General features: G+C 45.2%; 1 protein-coding gene across 1 annotated transcript; it reads left to right on the top strand.

Moving 5' to 3' along the window:
* Nucleotides 1–2,529: 2,529 nt before the first annotated feature.
* LOC140847370 (melanoma antigen preferentially expressed in tumors-like) lies at nucleotides 2,530–5,308 on the top strand. Its single transcript, XM_073227544.1, has 5 exons — nucleotides 2,530–2,819; nucleotides 3,275–3,515; nucleotides 3,672–3,877; nucleotides 4,786–4,964; nucleotides 5,034–5,308. The coding sequence occupies exons 1-5, from the start codon at nucleotides 2,530–2,532 to the stop codon at nucleotides 5,306–5,308; spliced, it is 1,191 nt and encodes a 396-aa protein (XP_073083645.1).
* The last annotated feature ends 14,306 nt before the right edge of the window (nucleotides 5,309–19,614 follow it).

The following is a 19,614-nucleotide window of genomic DNA, read 5'->3' as shown; positions in this document are numbered from 1 at the left end:
TTGTTAGTCTGAATTACTCTAGGACAATATCTACTTCGTGTAGATTTTCAAAGTTATTTGTAAAGAGGTTGCACAGGAATTTCTTTTTTCTGTTCAATATTTATTTTCATTCTTCCACTTTTTCTTGTAAAAGTCTTTAGCACTCCGAGTTTGCCTGTGATCACTACTTTACGTGTATCCCATAGATCCTGATACATAGTTTGTGTAACTTTAATTTGATTCTTCTCTTTAACGCAAAAAAATTTAAACCAGAAACCCTTTCCTGGTAGAAGAGCCTTTCTGTTTTCAGTTTGTGTTAGTAATTTTAACTTTTGTTGCTTCGTGATTAGAAAGGACTGTTTGGGGTATTTCTAATTTTAACTTTTTGTGCTTTGTGATCAGGAGGACTATTTGGTGTATTTCTAATTTATGGAAGTAAATGATGCCATCCCTGTTCATTTTGTATCAATTTTGACAAGAAAATACACTCTCTATTGTCAGAGCATGTATGTGTATACATATAGTTTATTATGTTGTTTAGATTTGCTACATCCCGTCCCAATTTTTTATACTACTTGATCTGTCTTATACTAATTAATTTATTAAATCAACCGTTTTTACCATATTTTTATCTATGTCTCCTTGCCTTTTTGCTTCATAAAAGTGTTTGCTGTGTTATTTAGTGTACAAATATTCCTAAGTGTTACATTTTCATTGTGAATCTTGGCTTTTATCATCAACATGTGTCCTTTGTCATGTTAACTGCTTTTAAAAAACTCATCCTGAACTACCCTGTTTTCTGAACTCTTTCCTGTCTGGTCCATTCTTCTGCACCACCCAGTATTATTTAAAACTCACCTACTGCATTATGACAAAATGTTTAACTTTCTTTTGTTCTATTCTGCTTTCTCTCATGTTTAATTGCACAACTTCTGTGTTTTCACAATATTGAAGCATTTCTGCATTAGTCTTCCCACCTTTTCCACCACCTAGATTTTGGTATTGGCTGTAACATGCTCACCATCAGATATTTTGGTGACGTTTTCCATCATCACATAGGGGATCACAATCCCAATTCATCTTTTAGAACATTCTTGGCAATGAGCCTGTGAGGAGGCATATAGTAAATGTTTCTAAGTGTGTGGGCCACAGCTTCTCTGTCACAGCTACTCAGCCTTGCCATTGCAGTGCAAAAGCGTTTATAGACAATACATCAACGATTGATTGTGTCTTTGTTCCAACAAAACTGTATTTACAAAATCAAGCGATGGGCTAGATTTGGCACAATGGGGTGCAGTTTGCAAAGCCTGCTCTAGTAGATACCTCAGAAAGCGCTGAGGGGTGCCGAATTCCCAAGTTCCTATGTGTTGAAAAACTTTCTCTATAGGCTGTGATATTTGAAGGACACTCTAGCTGGGATGGAAAATCTCAACTTCAGACTTACTTTCGGATCACCTCTGTTTTTATAGTTTTAAAAGGATTCTGGTTCAAGCAGGTGTCATATCCTCAAATGCTTGTTTGAGTGCAATTCTGTTTGGAGTGTTGGCTTACAGTCTCCTGCTTTATGGTTGTATCATATGTGTGAAATTTTTTTCCTCATCTTTTTTTTTTGCAATGGTTGCATGTAGGATTCCCCTTCCTTCTGCTCATGTGTATGATATTGTGTTTTTTGCCAAGATTTCTACTTTAGTGATGTTATTGTGTCAGTATAGGAAAGTCCAGATCCTTTATTTATTTTGTTTTGATAAGGGAGGGAGAAGCTGTGATTGCTCTGATTTGTGGTTCTCTGATGTCTTGGAAGATCCTTCATTTTCCCCATTACCCAAGTGTCTGGGATGCTTCTCCTTTGCTCCTTGACTTTCTTATTCCCTAGAAGTTATGTCTTTCAACGACTTCACCTTTATACCCTCCTTACCCATTGAAGTGCTCATAGTCCAGATTCCTTTCCCTGTAGGTTCAAATCTCACCTTTCAGGACACCGTTTTTGTATTTTCAGACTTATTGTGCTGCAGTTTTAGATGAAGTTTAAGCCCCTCACCATTTTCCTCCATCTGTCTGTCTTACAGCTTTTCTAGGTCTGTGTTTGCACACCAGAAAGCCTAGGGATGGGAGTGTGACAGCCTGTGTGCTGGAATTTCACGATTTTTGTTAATCCCAATTACGTTGAACTATGCACATTTTCTATGTGAAAGTAATGATCAGATTGTGGCTTTTGTGTAGATTTACATTTTCTTCCTGATTGGTCGGTATCCTTTTGGGAGGAAATGTAATGGGAAGAAGACAGCTTAGTGGTCAACATCATATTCTGCCAAGTTACTTGTGATTTCCAGGGGCATTTTATCGTGTGTGTGTGTGTCTTTGTGTGTGTGTGTGTGTGCACACACACACATACTTAAACACACAAGCCTATTTGTATTCTATCCCTGTAGTAGGGGTCACTAGAGGTCACCATATATTTATTCAATAAATATTTTTTCTGTAACTGACATTGGATGCTGTGGATGTCCTGTTAGGATTTCTAAATACTCTTTACCCTGAAGCAGGTTCAAGATGGACAAGGAGCCCACAGGCACTCTGCTAGAGCTTGCTGCAAAGAGTCTGCTGAGTAATGAGCAGGCTGCTATCCATGCCCTGGATGAGCTCCCAAGAGACCTCTTTGTTCCACTGTTCATTCCTGCCTTCTTGGGCAGGCATAAGGAGGTACTAAGGGCAATGGTGAGGGTTTGGCCCTTTCGCTGTCTCCATATCGGGACACTGAGTGTACAAGGGTCAGACTATGACATCTTGGAAGCCATGATTGATGGTCTGCAGCTCCTCTCTGCCCAGAACTCTTCTTCCTGGTAAGACTATATCCAGTAGCGGTAGAGTGAGTCAGCAGGAGAGTGTGCTGGAGCCTGGGGCAGGGGAATACCTAACAGTCTTCCCGAAGTAGCCAGTAGTGAATGCTGAAGATCTCTGTGGGGCTACTGGTCCAACACTTGGGGTCACCTTAACGACTCTAATGTCTCACAGACTTGATTACAGAATAGAGGTGACTGAGGATACCATGGGTGGGTTTATCTCCTGAGTGCAATCACATAGAAGAAGCGCATGGGCATTGATGTGGGAGGAGACCAGAGGTAAACTAAGTAGGGGGAAAAGAACGAAAGGTTCTTTTCTAGGAAAGGAATTCTTGGTGAATGACATATGTTTTGAGAGACCGGGGATAAAGGGTATTGTTCCTTCTCAGCACTGATCTTGGGAGATTACATTACAATCGGCTACCTCTCATGTGTTCTGTCTCCTCTCCTTACAGGCCCCCAAAACTGAGGCTCTTAGATTTAAGGCAGGGCCTGGACTGTAGGATAATATGCCCTGAGATCAGAACCACATTCCGGCCCTGCTTTTGGTCTTGTGCTTACTCTCAGAACTCTACTCTTAGAAGGGAAGAAGCCCAGCATAATGTCAGGTGCCACGGATTTGATAATTCAAAATCAGAGCCTCACTCAGCCTCGCAATCTGTGGAATTACTGGTAGACCTCTCTCTTGGCCTAACCGTGAGAACACAGAAATTTGTTTCCTTCCTGCAGAGTAAACTCAGGGAGAGCTCTGGGACTTTGCACCTCTGCTGCAGACATTTGAAAATTTTTGACATGTCTGCCCACAGAAGTATGCTGCAGTTTCTGGATCCACAATGCATTGCTCACCTTCAGGTAGATGAGGCTCTTTTGAGTGAAGTAAACACTTGTGTGCCACAGACGGTCCACCTGTACAACCTTCGTGTGTCTAACATCCACTTTACATGTTTTACGGAGACACACTTCGAAACTTTTCTCAACTATCTTGGGCAGCTGGACAACCTCCAAGAGCTTGACTTGTATGCTTTGTTCCTCAAAGATCGATTGCCCAGACTTCTCAGGTGAGCCGGTGGGAGGAACCTGGGTTCCCTGCTTACCCCATGAGTAAGAGAAGAGAAGAGAGCATGCTTAGATATTCCTAAGCTCCTTGTAAAGTATTTCTCGTTCCGCCTCAGCATGGGAAGTACTGGGAATTAGCATTTGGCCAGGCTGGAGAGAGGTACTTCATGGTGAGGAGAATGACAAGATTAGAAAAGGAAGCTGTGCTCATTCGTGCATTCATTCATTCAGACAGCCATGTGTAGACTCTAGGATGAGTGTCTAAGTATACTGGTAAAAGTCTCAGTCCTGGTGGTGTCTACAGCTCTCTAGTGAGCAACAGGAGGCGTTCAGATGGAAACAGTCTTACGCTGTAACACTGCTGCACAGCCCCCTGGACTGGCCACAGTAGTTAACCCTGCCAGATCCTCTTGCTCCTGTGTTTTCCCCAGGGCTTAGACACTGAATGGAGGGGCCGTCATCTGGGAACCAGTCAAAGGGAGCCTTCAGTTGGCTGCCTTCCCAGACCTGTCCTCACCATGTAAGTGACAAGGAGTGGCCATTGATGATGTTGTATATCCTAAGTGCATACAGTTTTTTTTTTCATTTAATCTGCTGCAGAACTCTGTAACAATAATTACTGGTGTGCACATTTTAAAGATAAAGAACATGTGTCTTCGAGTGGGAAAGTAACTTTCTCATGGTCACAAATATATTTAGTTTGATTCCAAAGCCCACATGACTAAGGACTGTTGCAAAATAGGCACAGTAGTGACCCTCGGGGAGGGCCCAGGATGGGACTAAACCTAACCAAGCAATAAGATATGTGCAGATTATTTTATTCTGGATCTTAGGTGCCTGTTATTCAGGGCTCACTGCCCTGGTCCAACACTCATTCTTCTGAAATAACCTTTCTTTTTTCTCTCTGCAGCGTGCTGCCACCTCAGCTGAAGACACTGACTCTGTCTTACTGTGGACTTTCTAGCATAGATGTCACCATCCTGTCCCAGAGCTCTCAGGCCACCCACCTAAGGCTGTTGAATCTCAGTCACAACCAGATATTCTCAGAGGCTCATGAGCCCTTCCAGGCTCTGCTGGAGAAGGCCTCAGGTACCCTGCAGCATCTGCAAATAAATAATTGCCTGTTAACTGACTCTACTCTCTCTGCTCTCCTGCCAGCTCTGAGCGACTGTTCATGCCTCCGTGTGCTTAGCTTTGCCTCCAACCCCATTAGAATGCCTATGCTCATGAGCGTTCTGCTGCACCTAACATCCTTGATGGAGCTGAAGCATGTGATTTATCCCGTCCCTCTCCATTGCTACAGACAATGGGATGTTTGTGGCTATTATGACCAACAGAAGTTGGCTGAAGTTCAGGCCCAACTGAAGGCAATGCTGCAGGCGGTACAGCGGGATGACATGCAGTGGACTTCTCATACTGCATTATTACCGTAGTGCAAGGAGTCGTGTCAGCACTGATGTGTGGCCACAAAAGTGTTGAGTGTTTTGCTTGAAGGCCTAATTTGCAGAGACCCATGTACAATTGTACTGTTCGGGGAAACGGGGCTCAGCGAGATTGGCTGTGTCCTTGACGTCTGTGAAAGAGGAACTGTAAGAAGGAAGGAGAGGAATTTGGAAGCTCCTGTGGATCTGTTGCCCGTCGCCCTCTACATCCTCTTCTGCTTGCTGAGCACAGTGTTGGTTACGGGATGGGATGTATCCCGGTCATGTTCCGTCACTTCCCTGTGCACACGGGTGGGTCCATTTATCGTCTCATAGGCCATTGGCACAACTCCGTTGAACTGAAACTCTCCCTGGCTGTGGTCATTGTTGAAGCCAATAAGTTCACCCTCGAGGGCCCTGAATACTTCTTGTATGTATGATTGCCTTAGTTTGCTTATGAGAAACCCTGTGCAAGGGAAAGGAACCAAACAAACTACTCTCACTGCCTACTGGTGTCTTCATCATGCTGCTAGCTTCCTCTGCAGGTCTCAGACCCTTGGCTCAGTTACTTTTACTTCACATGCACTCACCCCGTGTCTATTGTGCTTTAGGTACTGTTCCAGGTGCTAAGAAAGATCAAGTCCCTGATCTCAAACCACTCAGAGTAACAGCTTCTCCTAGGTTTTGTCCATTTCTCCACTCTTTCTTAGGGCATTTGAGAAAATTATGCCTCCATGGCCCAGATTTTTGTTCACCTTTTCCGCTACATATAGCTGCTCAACCATCAGGTCATGGCTTAAATGTTACCTCCTCCACTAGGTTTTCTCTTACTTCCCCATTAAAGAAGGTTGTTACTTGCTGTTGGTCTCAGTGTGGCATGTGCATGAATATTCTTTCATGGTATACGCTATTTCGTATGTGTTTGCTTACTCTGATGTTCCACTGGGCTCTCGATGGTACACGCTAACCACACGTGGCCACTGAGCGCTAGAAATCTGGCTACTTGAAATGCGATGTTCTCCAGGTGTTAAATACACACCACATATCCAACAGTTAGTAAGAAACAGGATGTAGAATAACTAATTGATAGTTTATTTATATTGCTTTCATGTTGAAAGGATAACACACTGCATGTCAGAGGCAGGGAAAAAAGAATGTAAATAGTTTATATTTACCTGTTGATATGGTAGCCCTGTATTTCAAAGAGTATAAAAAGAGTGAAGATGACTAATGAGTGATCTGTTTCTGCTTACATGTCAGATGATAAAGTGCTATATTTCAAAGACATACTGAGAAAAAAGGATGTAAAATTGCTTGTTCATCTTACATGTTGAAATGACAACACACTGAACTTTAATGACTTCATAAGAAAAAAACAATGAAAAATAATCAGTAGTTTGTGCATACTGTTCTCTTGTTGAAATGAGAGCAGACTTGGAAAGACTGAGGAAAGTAAAGGTAATTGATGGAATACTTATATTGTTTCCATGTTGAATTGACAACACATGCATTTGAAAGGCTCAATAAAAAGTAATTTAGAGATAGTCTTTCGTGTTGCTTACACTGGCAATAACAAATCGCATTTCAAAGACTGAGAGTAAAGAAGGTAAAAATTTATAATGAATAAAAATACTTAGCACTTTTCATCTACGTTTGGCAGCAATACACACCATTGGACTTAGACGGACCTGTTAAAAGGGCTAGTAAATGAATCGCGTGTAGTGTTTCTTTGTTGAAATGGTAACAGATGGCATTTCAAAGACTTTGTAAGAAAAAGAGAACGGACAATCAGTAATCTTTCCCATTGCTTATGTGTTGAAAGTCCACACTGAACTTCAAAGACGTCCTAAGAAATGTAAAAACTAACAACGTCTTGGTTTCTATGTTGAAATTGTCATTTTTGTTCACTTGTGTTAAATAAAAGTCACTAAAATTAAACTCACCTGATGCTTTTAAGAGGTTTTCCCTTTTATTTTGGTGTGGCTTATACTGCATTTCTTTTCAACAGCGTGGCACCTGTGTGGGAACTGGGGGAGCAGAAAGCAAGGGCAACAGCACCAGCATCAAGCGGCTCTGTGGGTAGCACAGTCCTTCCTCTCTGACCCAGAAGTCTCTTGTGTTCTCCAGAATCTATGAAACTGTGGCCGGCCAACTTAACTCACAAGGAGAGGAAAATAACACACCTTCCATGGTTGAGAGTTTGGATGACAAAGGTGGGATGTTGACAAAGACATGGCTTTCCTGAAGAGGAGATGCCAGGGGCCATCGTCTTGGTCTGGAGGATATGGGGAGGCTCCCTGAGATCTTGGACTGAATGTCCTCATTCAAAGTGAGTGAGAGCAGTTGAAGGTCGCTGCCTATGCTGCTCGTTAATGAGCGCCTGGAAAGTGAGTGGCAAGAGGCAGGAGAATCTCGCTCCTAGTCTGGTAATTTCGTCAAGACATATTTGATTGTTGGCTCCCAGTTTTCTATCTGTACGATCTTGGGCACATGACGCTCTTTTGTGGTTCAGGTTCTTCATCCATAAAAAGAGGAATGACACTGTTTACTTCCCAGGCATGGCATGAAGGGTAACTGAGTTCTTCCCATGAAGTGCTTGGCACAGTGCCTGGCACCGTTGCTGTTCAGTCAATGAGGACTCTTAGTATTGTAGCGATGCCTGGTTTAAGCAACACTGACTGACAATGTGGTGTCCCTCATAAGGGTGGTGAGGAAAGGACGTGCAATCAGCTGGCAAGGTTAGAGGTAGAGTCAGTTCTGGTTTATTTGATCTTCTGGTTATATGCGCCCCATAGACTGCCAGTGTTCGAGTGACTGTTATTTTCAGAAATAATAACTATAACAAAGCCCCCAGCTTTGTTGTGGCACTGAATATTTTGTTCTCCCCAGTAATACCAAATGGTGAGGAAGCATCTATAAAGAGCGGGGAAAGGATACTGACGTAACTGTGTGTTAACTAGTCAAAGGCAAGGACACTGATTGACGGGATCACCAATTCCTCAGATCCGTAGCTGCATCTTCTATGTGTGAGGACAGCGTTCGGGTTTATGCAGCAATGTTTAGGGTATAGAGAGCTGAATGCGGGTCACCAAGTAGTGGCTATCCCAGCATGAAGTCTTCTCCCCCTCTCTGCTTCTTACCCTTTCCCCCACCTATTTGCAGCATGGCAAACTGGACACAGTTATGGAACATGGAACGGTTCTGCACATGCTTGAGACAGCTATTGCAGTACAGAATTGAGCATGGCAAGTGGTGAACTTGCTAACAGCTGCTTGAGAGCACTTCTCTGGTAGCTACCCAAGAAAATCGGGTTCTTTGTATGCCTTTGCAGGATGGCCCACTTGAGGCTTTTGCTTTTACCCTGTGAGCTGATCATACAACCTTTCAAGAAAGATCAAGCTACAGAAGGGCTTACTAAAATGGAGGCTCACATCAGACTGCGTGGGTATCCACGTTTCAGAGGTCCATGCCATCACCCGAGTCTCAGAGAAAAGATGGCAAAAGGCAGCACCTGGGCTATCGACTGAAACTGACCTGGTTTTGAGTCCTGAGACGTTCCTTCCACTTCAAAGGCAATAAACAACAAAACCCCATAGGGGCCCGCATGCTTGCCATGCTCTCACAGAGTACCCCCCAGTCAGGGTCAGACTTAGTATTCCCGCTGCAGGGGATAAACATTCTCTGAGAGTCAGGGAATCATGAAAGGGGGGCGCAACTAGGACCCCTAGAGTGTGCCACGCCCTGTGACAACCATTTCACAAGCCCATTTAATTCACTTTTCACAGCTGCCCAAGAGGTGGGTACAGTTAGCCCCAGTGTGCAAACGAGGAAACTGGGAGGTTAGGTACTGGACCTGAAGTCACAGGGTGAAGACCTAGGATGACAGGTAGCAAACTCGCATGGCCTGTGTTGCTGTTGTCCAAGCTGTGGGGGCCTGACAGCCATGGATGCAGGTCAGACCTGGATGGTTGGGGACAGAGTGGAGGCAGGAAACGACAGCATGAATTGGAAGTACAAGGAAGCTGGGAGAGCTCTGAGATAGAGGCTGGCTAGTGGAGGGAGCATGGAGCATCTGCAGAGGGGTCCCTGCACAGACCCACCTACCTTGAAGACCCCACTGACAGAGAAGCAGAGCATGGTCTCCGGAAAGGGAAGTGCCTGGGTGCTCAGCACCACCCAAACCTCTCACCCACATGAGGCTACCTGGTCCGGCCCCAGGGAGGGGACAGGCACTTCCCATATGGAGCCACGTGTCTACCACAAAGGAGCTGAGGTCATGTTGAGTTCCTGCCAATATGCACAGGGAGCATAAGATGTCACGCTATGTTTGTTTCAGTGGCTTAAACCTCAGATCTGTGGGGGAGGAGAAGATAGCCAAGGCTGCGGTGGCCACACGCTGGGACCATGACCGGCCTGTCCCACCCCCTAGCCCGGGCAGTGAACATAATAAAGGCCATATACGACAAACCCCCAGCCAACATCATACTTAACAGCGAGTAGCTGAAAACTTTTCCTCTAAGATCGGGAACAAGACAGGGATGCCCACTCTCCGCACTGTTATTCAACATTCTACTGGAGGTCCTAGCCACGGCAAGCATACAAAACAAAAAATACAAGGCATCCAGATTGTTAAAGACGAAGTCAAACTGTCACTATTTGCAGATGACATGATATTGACATGATAAAAAACCCTAAAGACTCCATTCCAAAACTACTAGAACTAATATCTGAATTCAGCAAAGTTGCACGATACAAAAGTAATACACAGATGTTCGTTGCTTTCCTATACACTAACAACGAATTAACAGACAGAGAAATCAGGAAAAGAATTCCATTCACAATTGCCTCAAAAGGAATAAAATACCTCGGAATAAACCTATCCAAGGAAGTGAAAGACCTATACCCTGAAAACTACAAGACAATCTTAAGAGAAATTAAAGAGGACACTAACAAATGGAAATGCATCCTATGCTCATGGCCAGGAAGAATTAATATTGTCAAAATGGCCATCCTGCCTAAAGCAATCTACAGATTCAGTGCAATGCCTATCAAAATACCAACAACATTCTTCAACGAACTGGAACAAATAGTTCAAAAATTCATATGGAACCACAAAAGACCTCGAATAGCCAAAGCAATCCTGAGAATGAAGAATAAAGCAGGCGGCATCTCGCTCCCCAACTTCAAGTTCTACTACAAAGCCACAGTAATCAAGACATTTTGGTACTGGCACAAGAAGAGAGCTACAGACCAGTGGAACAGAATAGAGAGTCCAGATATTAACCCAAACATTTATGGTCAATTAATATATGATAAAGGAGCCATGGACATACAATAGGGAAATGACAGCCTCTTCAACAGATGGTGTTGGCCAAACTGGACAGGTACATGTAAGAGAATGAAACTGAATCACTGTCTAACCCCATACACAAAAGTAAATTCAAAATGGATCAAAGACCTGAATGTAAGTCATGAAATCATAAAACTCTTAGAAAAATGATAGGCAAAAATCTCTTGGACATAAACATGAGGGACTTCTTCATGAACATATCTCCCTGGGCAAGGGAAACAAAAGCAAAAATGAGCAAGTGGGACTATATAAAGCTGAAAAGCTTCTGTACAGCAAATGACACCACAAATAGAACAAAAAGACATCCTACAGTTTGGGGGAATATACTCATAAATGAAAGATCCAGCAAAGGGTTGACATCCAAAATATATAAAGAGCTCACACACCTCAACAAGCAAAATGCAAATAATTCAATTAAAAAATGGGCAGAGGAGCTGAACAGACACTTTTCCAAAGAAATTCAGATGGCCAACAGGCACATGAAAAGATGCTCCACATGACTAATCATCAGGGAAATGCAAATTAAAAACACGTTGAGATATCAACTCACACCAGTAAGGATTGCCACCATCCAAAAGACAGACAACAACAAGTGTTGGCACGGTTGTGGGGAAATGGGACCCCTCTACACTGCTGGTTGGAGTGAAAACTAGTTCAACCATTGTGGAAAGCAGTATGGAGGTTCCTCAAAAAGCTGAAAATAGAAATACCATTTGACCCATGAATTCTACCTCTAGGAATTTACCCTAAGAATGCAGCAGCCCAGTTTGAAAAAGACAGATGCACCCCTATGTTTCTCGGAGCACTATTTTCAATAGCCAAGAAATGGAAGCAACCTAAGTGTCCATCAGTAGATGAATGGATAAAGAAGATGTGGTACATATATACACAATGGAATATTATTCAGCCATAAGAAGAAAACAAATCCTACCATTTGCAACAACATGGATGGAGCTAAAGGGTATTATGCTCAGTGAAATAAGCCAGGTGGAGAAAGACAAGTACCAAATGATTTCACTCATATGTGGAGTATAAGAACAAAAAAAAACTGAAGGAACAAAACAGCAGCAGAATCACAGAACCCAAGAATGGATACCAAAGGGAAAGGGACTCGGGAGGATGGCTGGGAAGGGAGGGATAAGGGGGTGGGGAAAGAAAGGGGGCATTACAATTAGCATGTATAATGTTGGGGGATGCACAGGGAGTGCTGTGTAACACAGAGAATACAAGTAGTGATTCTACAGCATCTTACTATGCTGATGGATAGTGACTGTGATGGCGTATTTGGGGAGTGACTCGGTGATGGGGGGAGACTTGTTAGTATAATGTTACTCAAGTAATTGTAGAATAATGATAACAAAGTAAAAAAATATATAAACAACAACAACAACGACACCAGTAACACTACATCAAATGCTCCTTAAGAGACACATGCAAAATTCAGTGATCTACAAAATTAGAAAATAAAAGAAATATTTTCAAGATGTATCATTTACACTCTAACCTACTGAAAGCTGGTATGAGCATATTAGTAAATGGAAGGTACCCTTTAAGAAAAAAAAATGATACATGAGAAAAGAGGGAGATTTGGTTCAGGTAAAAAGATTCAAAGCAATAAGAATCTATCAATGCAAAGTCCTAATTTGCAAGCATGCCCTAACACAGCCAAAATATGCACAGCAAAGACTGACAGAGTAAATAAAGAAATGGACAAATTCTTTGTCAGAGTGGAAATTTTAACACGCCTCCCTTGGTGACATACAAAGTGGCAGATAAAAATTCAGCTAAATGGAGAAGATTTCAAAATGTGAATGAACTACATGATCCAGTTTACTTAGTTGAAATAGACCAATGCACATAGTAACTACACATGCAGCATTCCAGGGTATGGTATATGCTAGGCCATACAGCAAGCCTCAAGAAAGTTTTATGGTGTAAACACAAGCTACCCTGAATAGCTGACATGAGGTTCAAGGGTACTGGTGGGTTCTCTGCCCCTCACCCTCCTGCAGCATGACTCCAAAGAACGTTTATTTACACCAGCATTCCCAATCCCTCCACCTAAGGGACTGTCCCCAATCTCCAGACCTTGGATGTGCAAGGACCACCTGACTCAGGCCCTCCCCCTCAACCAGGGACAAAATTCCACCTCAGCCATGACCATCTGCATAGGAGGAGGAGATGTTGTCCATGTGGAACCAGGATCGGTGTATCAGAGCCTGCTTGACCCATTTCCTCAGGCAGTGGACAGAGGTCAGCCTAGTCCCTTGCCACCCCACTCTAAACAGGGGTGGGCTGGGTGTCCTGTGGTTTGGGCTGGGAGAGGGGACCCAGAATCCCTCCAGCCTCATGGGGATCTCAGGCCAAATCCTCATGCTAACCAACACACCCATGGTGTGGCTGGAAGACAGTGAGTGGCCTGCCACCAATGTCCTCACAAGCTTCTTGTGAAGACAATCTGTGGGCTCTGGAGCTGACAGATTGGAGAGGCTGGCAGCCAAGAGGGCTGCCGAGGGAGGAGAGAGCCAGTCCTAAGCTCTTTGTCGGGGTCACACGAACAAAATGGAGTCCTTACAGGAAGTTGTGTCCCCAGAAGCACAGAGCAGAGAGTCTTGGAGGCCAGAGACTTTACTTCCTGTAAGTACTGATCCCTGAGTTTGCTACAAGCCTGACACCCAGGGAACTGTTTCCAATTGAACCACCTCTGCAGAGGAATCCAAGTTGAGTCAGGAGGCCTTGGACCCAGTTGCTCGAAGCTACACATGCAGGGAACTCTGTTGGCCAGGCTCTGGGAAGCTTTCATTATGCTGTGCTCTTTCATTCCGCAAACCCAGAGAACTCTGAGTGCCAGGTGTAGGCCAGTTTCTGGACTTGCTGCACTGCATCTGTTCATTCGCCTATTTCCCACAAGGGAACTCTGATAGCACAATCACCAGTTTTCCAAGGCTGCTGAGGCTTACTGAAGTGATGAACCTTGTAAGGAATTATTCAGGGGCTACATGGCATAAAAGAGATGGTAATTGATCTGCATGAAATGAGGGTTACCTTTCAATGCATAGCTTTACTAAAGTCTTGCTGCAATATGTGGGGTTTTCTTATGTTAGGGGAAAGTAACAGAATGGTCTGAAAACAGTCACATGGCTGGCATTAACTTCAACCCACTCTGGGGAGAGAAAAACAAAACAAAAAAAAATCCACAAACAGATCCAGAAAAATAAGAAGAAAACAGCAAATAGCCTTTGGTGGGTCACCGTAATGAGAGCAGAGAAAACAAATTAGGACCTTTCCTTTTAAAAAGAATATGTACTTCATGTAGAAAATGCCCCCCATTGGTCCGAACCAGAATTGCAGCTCTGAAGAGTCTCAGACCAGAGGGCTTTGCAAGGGAGAGGGAAGGAGGCAGGAGCAGCTTGGGCTCCAGTGCATAAGTCAGAACTTTGTAGAATTTTCACTACCGTCTGGAATTTTCCACTGCCTGTCTACAATCCCTTGCTGGACCTCTAGGCACTAAGGGAGGAGGTCTAACCCCTGAGAGAAGGGAAGAAACACCTGCACATGACAGTGAACATGTGGGGTAAAGGACGTGTCAGACAGAAATGTACACACATACCCAGATAAACTGTCACATCAGGAATTGAGATTTGCTACTATTTTTTGCTTGAACAGTATCATGTGAACTTTTCTAGGGCATGGTAAGTACATGTGTACATTTTTTGTCAATTGGTTATTATTTCAAAGTGTTTCTCTCAACAAATTTCCTTAATCACAAAATATTAAGCATTAAAATTTTACACTTAAACAACATAGGCAAAAATCTCCTGAATATAAGCATGAGCAACTTCTTCCTGAACGCATCTCCTTGAGCAACGGAAACAAAAGCAAAAATGAACACATGGAACTACATCAAACTAAAAAGTTTCTGTACGGTAAAGGACACCATCCACAGAACAAAGAGGCATCCTACAGTATATGGGAGAATACATTTGTAAATAACAGATCTGACAAGGGGTTAAGATCCAAAATATATAAAGAACTCACATGCCTCAACACGCAGAAAGCAAATAACCCAATTAAAGAATGGGCAGAGGATATGAAGAGACAGTTCTCCAAAGAAGAAATTCAGATGGCCAACAGACACATGAAAAGATGCTCCACATCACTCATCATCAGGGAAATGCATGAGTGAGATATCGCCTCACACCACTAAGGATGGCTAGCATCGAAAAGACTAAGAACAACAAATGCTGGCAAGGATGTGGAGAAAGGGGAACCCTCCTACACTGCTGGTGTGAATGTAAGCTAGTTCAACCATTGTGGAAAGCAATATGGCAGGTCTTCAAGAAACTAAAAATAGAAAGACAATTTGACCTGGGAATCCCACTCCTTGGAATTTACCCAAAGAATACAACTTCTCAGACTCAAAAAGACATATACACCCCTAAGTTTACTGCAACACTATTTACAGTAGTCAAGATATGGAAGCAACCTAAGTATGCATCAGTAGATGAATGGATAAAGAAGACATGGTACATATACACAATGGAATACTATTCAGCCATAAAAAAGAAACAAATCCTACCATTTGCAACAACATGGATGGAGCTGGAGGATATTATGCTGAGTGAAATAAGTCAGGCGGAGAAAGACAAGTGCCAAGTGATTTCCCTCATTTATGGAGCATAACAACAAAGCAAAACTGAAGGAACAAAACAGCAGCAGACTCACAGACTCCAAGAAGGAACTAGTGGTTATCAAAGGGGAAGGGTGTGCGAGGGCGGGTGGGGAGGGAGGGAGATGGGGATTGAGGGATATTATTTTTCGTACGCATGGTGTGGGGGATCACAGGGAAAACACTAGTGCAGAGAAGGCCAATAGCGATTCTGTGACATCTTACTACACAGTGACTGCATTGGGGTATGGGTGGGGACTTGATAATATGGGTAAATGTTGTAACCAGGTTGTTTTTTCATGTGAAACCTTCATAAGACTGTATATCAATAGTACCTTTATAAAAAATTAAAAATAAATAAAAAAGAGGGAAAAAATATACACTTAACAAATGAAATCATTTTGTACTTCCATCTGTATGATCCCTTTGCTATGACTCATACATTTCCAGGATAATCATTGTAAATAGATGGTTGTACGTTTTCCAGACGTGCTTCTCTTTAGATCACATGTATACCAACCTTGAAAGATCTGTGCAGTTATGTACTTTTATAGTCTTCCTAAATTTTGCAATCACAGAATTTTATGAAATTGAACTTTTCACTTACCATGACTTCGCCAGAGTTTAATTTTTTCAGTTGATGTGGTTTGGCATGATTCCAGATGTTTACTGGAGAAGCATTTTGCTTTCTGGGTGAATTATTTGTTTGTAATGTTTGGTCTCTTTCTCTATTGATTCATGAAGTTCCTTTATTTTCCCGCTGCCTCACTGAGCCAGTCTAGGCAGTGCCCTTTGTAGAGAGGTGTCATTCATGTGCACCAGAATTATGAATGAAACTCCTTTGTGAGGAGTAATGGAGCACTTGGACGCAAAAGCGGTGGCCGGAGATGGCAACATGCCCGTTTTGGAGCCCAGGTTCAACCTCTTTCTGAGAGTCTGAACACGAGGACCATCAGCTAAGAGGGAGCCGCTTCCACTTAGTTTCTCCTCGAATTTATATACTGTTGCTGTATGACGCTTAAGTAAATTGGAGAAACCTTCTACTGAGACCACAGTCCCACTTAGTGTGCTGAGAAATTTTCCCTCTGTATTCCCATATTCCCTAACCTTTTGTCACCGACCAGTTTCTCGTCTTTTGTAAGTCATCTCTTCCTAGAACTACAAAATGCTCTGGTTCCCAGATTCCTCCACTGCCTAACCCACTCAATGTTCTTTCCCATTTCAAAGACTGAAACACTTTCTTATTTTTTCCAGCTTTATTCAAGTGTAGTGGATGAATAGAGTCTGTTTATATTTAAGTTGGATGTGAAAGGTTGCATGGATGGGGAAAGGAGGGACAGGCTGCCTCACAGAGCCATTCTTTGTGCAGTGCCCCACACAAGAAGGTGTCTTTCATGTGGACTAAAATATGAACCGCACCCTTTTGTGAAGAGTAATATACCACATGCAGGCATCAGTGGTGGCCTGGCAATGCAAAGATGACCATTTTGGAGCCCAAGTTCCCCCTTTTCATAAGCGAATAGACACAGGATCCATGGGCTCCCTGGCAACCACTTACACTTAGTTTCTTCAAGAATGTACAGATTTTTTTGCCATTTGAGGCTTAACTTATGTGGCAAAATGTCTTACTGAGCACACAGCCTCCTTTGTCTGCTGAGCCATTTTCCCCCTATATAGCCAAATTCCCTAAATCTTTCTTACCTACAAATTTTTCATCACAGCCCACTCTCAATGGCCTTGCCTTTTCAGCCTGCATGAGGAGAAAGAAGGGGCGAGGTTCTTCCTCCACTCCCACCCTGTCCCGCCCTCAGCTGAGGACTGTTGGACAGTGGTTGCACCTACCTTGCTACGACACCAGAACCGGAAGCTCAGGTCTCCTCATTTACCATGTGCCCTTGTGAGGGGTGGATGGGACATCTTACTCTGTGTCTGTCCCATATTCTTCTTATTTCTCCTCTCTGTACAGGGCCTTTCCTCCCCAACCTGATGGCAAGTGCCCAGAGCTCAGGGTCCTGCTGTGCATCAGCTCTCCATAGGCACCGTGGTCACAGTGAGAGGCCGTGTCCAGGCACAGACATGCTTCCCATCTCAGTCTTACCTGCACGCCAGGCTCTGATGCTCCCTCGGACCATGACAGCACCCAGGTGGGCAGGTGGGGTGTGTAAACACACTGGGCAGGATCACCTCCCCCAAAGCCAGACCTTTCAGGGTCACACCCAAATGAAAGTAAAGCCCAGAGGGAGCACCAGGACCTCCAAATACCTGTGCAGCCTCTGGGGGAAATGACATGGAAATGCACAAAGCGAAGGACGTCAAAACTGCCCAGAGGGTAGCTCCCTCCCCCCGAGGCTTAACGATTCCTAAATACCATTTCTCCTGGAGAAATGAAGCTTTTGGAGTTGCAGAAAATAACAAGAGATGCTACTGCAAACCACTGATTCTGGTGGCAGGAGACCAGGTCCACATTAACTGTGATGACCGTGCCAGTCATGGGCAGCAGAAGGGAAGCTTGTGTCTGGCCTGGACCTGCTCTCACCTCCACCCAACTTCTGAGAAGCACCTGCCCTTCACCTGCCCTTCACCTGCTCTCAGGGCAGGCCTCGCACCAACATCTCTGCTTCTGGACTCTCAGGGGGTGCTTCTGGCTGGAACCCTGTCTGCAGGGAGCAGGGAGCCCAGAATCAGCAAAACTCAGGCTGGCCACATTCCAGGGAACTCAGCACGCATGCGCGACAGCCAGACCACTTTTTCGGTCCTTTCTGGCTGGGACCAGCAAATATTTTAGGAAACCTGTTTACCTGCACAGGTCTTTGGGACACCAAGGAGTATCCATTAGGGCTATGCAGACACTCCCAATGATCCCAGGCCTCCAGACAGTGCACCGGCCTGTTTAACAAACGTGAAGACAGAAACTGCCTGCATGTCTTGACTGACGGCCAAAGAAGGCCAAACAGTGGGAAGGGCTCCAGCCAGCGCATCTCCCTCCCCTCCTGCCAGCAGGCCTCACCTCTCCAGGGCCAGCAAGGACACTGGGCCCTGGGCAGAGTCCTGTGGTAGCTGCTTCCCAGCCACATGGCCTGATCAGGTGCTGAACCCTGGGAAAGGCTCAGGGCTCTGGAAGGAGGTGGAGATGCCTGGGGCGCCCACCATCTGCTGAGTCCCGCCAGGGGTGGGCGCAGACAGCCTGCGGTGAAGCCAGGGGCGTAGCTCACCTGCACTGGGCGGCACAGCTGCGCAAACGCGAACACGGGTGCCCACCAAACTCCCTGATGGGGTGTGAGCAAGCTCACCTGGGTGGCGGGCCCCCTTCCCGCGGCTGGGGTGCAAGTGCAAGTGCACACCTGCTCCCAGACACAAAGGGCTGCTCTCCCACACATGGCCTGGGGCCTGGCTGGCACCTTCGCTTTCCCTGTCTTGCTTTTCCTGCCTCTCTCTGTCAGGAAGGGACAGAAATGCAAATGTAATGGAAAGGCACATGGCATTCCCCATTCTCAGGGGTCTGACCTGCCTCCCTCCCTCCATTCCTTCCTGTAGCATACTGAGAAAAGACCATTAAAGTGAACACAGTACCACGTACTCACAGCGTGTGCATCCAGGCCCCCAAGTTCAGCCCCACCCCCTGGTGACCCCAGAGGCCGCATAGGCTGCTTACAGTCTGTGAGTGGCCATCAGGGTGTCGTGACAAATCTGGCCAGGCCAACCCCCCGGCCACTGCCCTCTTCCACCCACCCCAGAGGGAGTGTCCCCGTGCCCTGCCCAGAGGACAGCCTGGAGAGGGACACTGCCTCCTTTCTCATCCCTGGGCCAGGAATCTCCTTGCCTGAGGTGGTTCACAGCAGGATTAGATGCCCGCTTAAATGAGCTTTGCCTCTGTGGTAATTCAATCGGAATTAAGTGTGCTCAGCAGAGAAAACCCTCCAAGCTTCCTTCTGCTCCGGAATGGCTCACCTGATCTCGGAGCCCCAGGACAGCCACACAAGCTCCTCCAGGGAGCCGGGAGGCCCAGAAGGCCAGGGCGCAGAGTCTGCTGGGAGGGGAGGCAGGACTCCTGCTCCTGCTCAGCCCCGGAGGGAAAGGAGCTTGGCCCGCCCACGGGCACCTTTCATCCCCGCTCCCACCCCCGCTGCAGTGAGGAGCCTGGGAGTGCCCCAGCCGGTGTGCCCGGGAGCGTCTGGCCCCAAGGGGAGGCCATTCCGGGAATGTCCTCCTGGACTCCCACAGAGAAAACAGCCCAGCTAATTAACCCACAGTGCTTGTGAGAGGCAGGGGTCTGGCTGGAGAGTCTTCCCAGGGGCGTCA

This window comes from Manis javanica, chromosome X (assembly GCF_040802235.1).
Source record: "Manis javanica isolate MJ-LG chromosome X, MJ_LKY, whole genome shotgun sequence".
In the NCBI taxonomy this organism is placed as follows: domain Eukaryota; kingdom Metazoa; phylum Chordata; class Mammalia; order Pholidota; family Manidae; genus Manis; species Manis javanica.
This window is presented reverse-complemented; position numbering and strand designations above follow the sequence as displayed.

Excerpts from the sequence above, each read along its gene's own strand:
- LOC140847370 (XM_073227544.1), top strand. The coding sequence starts at position 2,530 with ATGGACAAGGAGCCCACAGGCACTCTGCTAGAGCTTGCTGCAAAGAGT. Across the intron at positions 2,820-3,274 it reads GCCCAGAACTCTTCTTCCTG|GCCCCCAAAACTGAGGCTCT; the intron begins GTAAGACTATAT and ends CTCTCCTTACAG. Across the intron at positions 3,878-4,785 it reads CGATTGCCCAGACTTCTCAG|CGTGCTGCCACCTCAGCTGA; the intron begins GTGAGCCGGTGG and ends TTCTCTCTGCAG.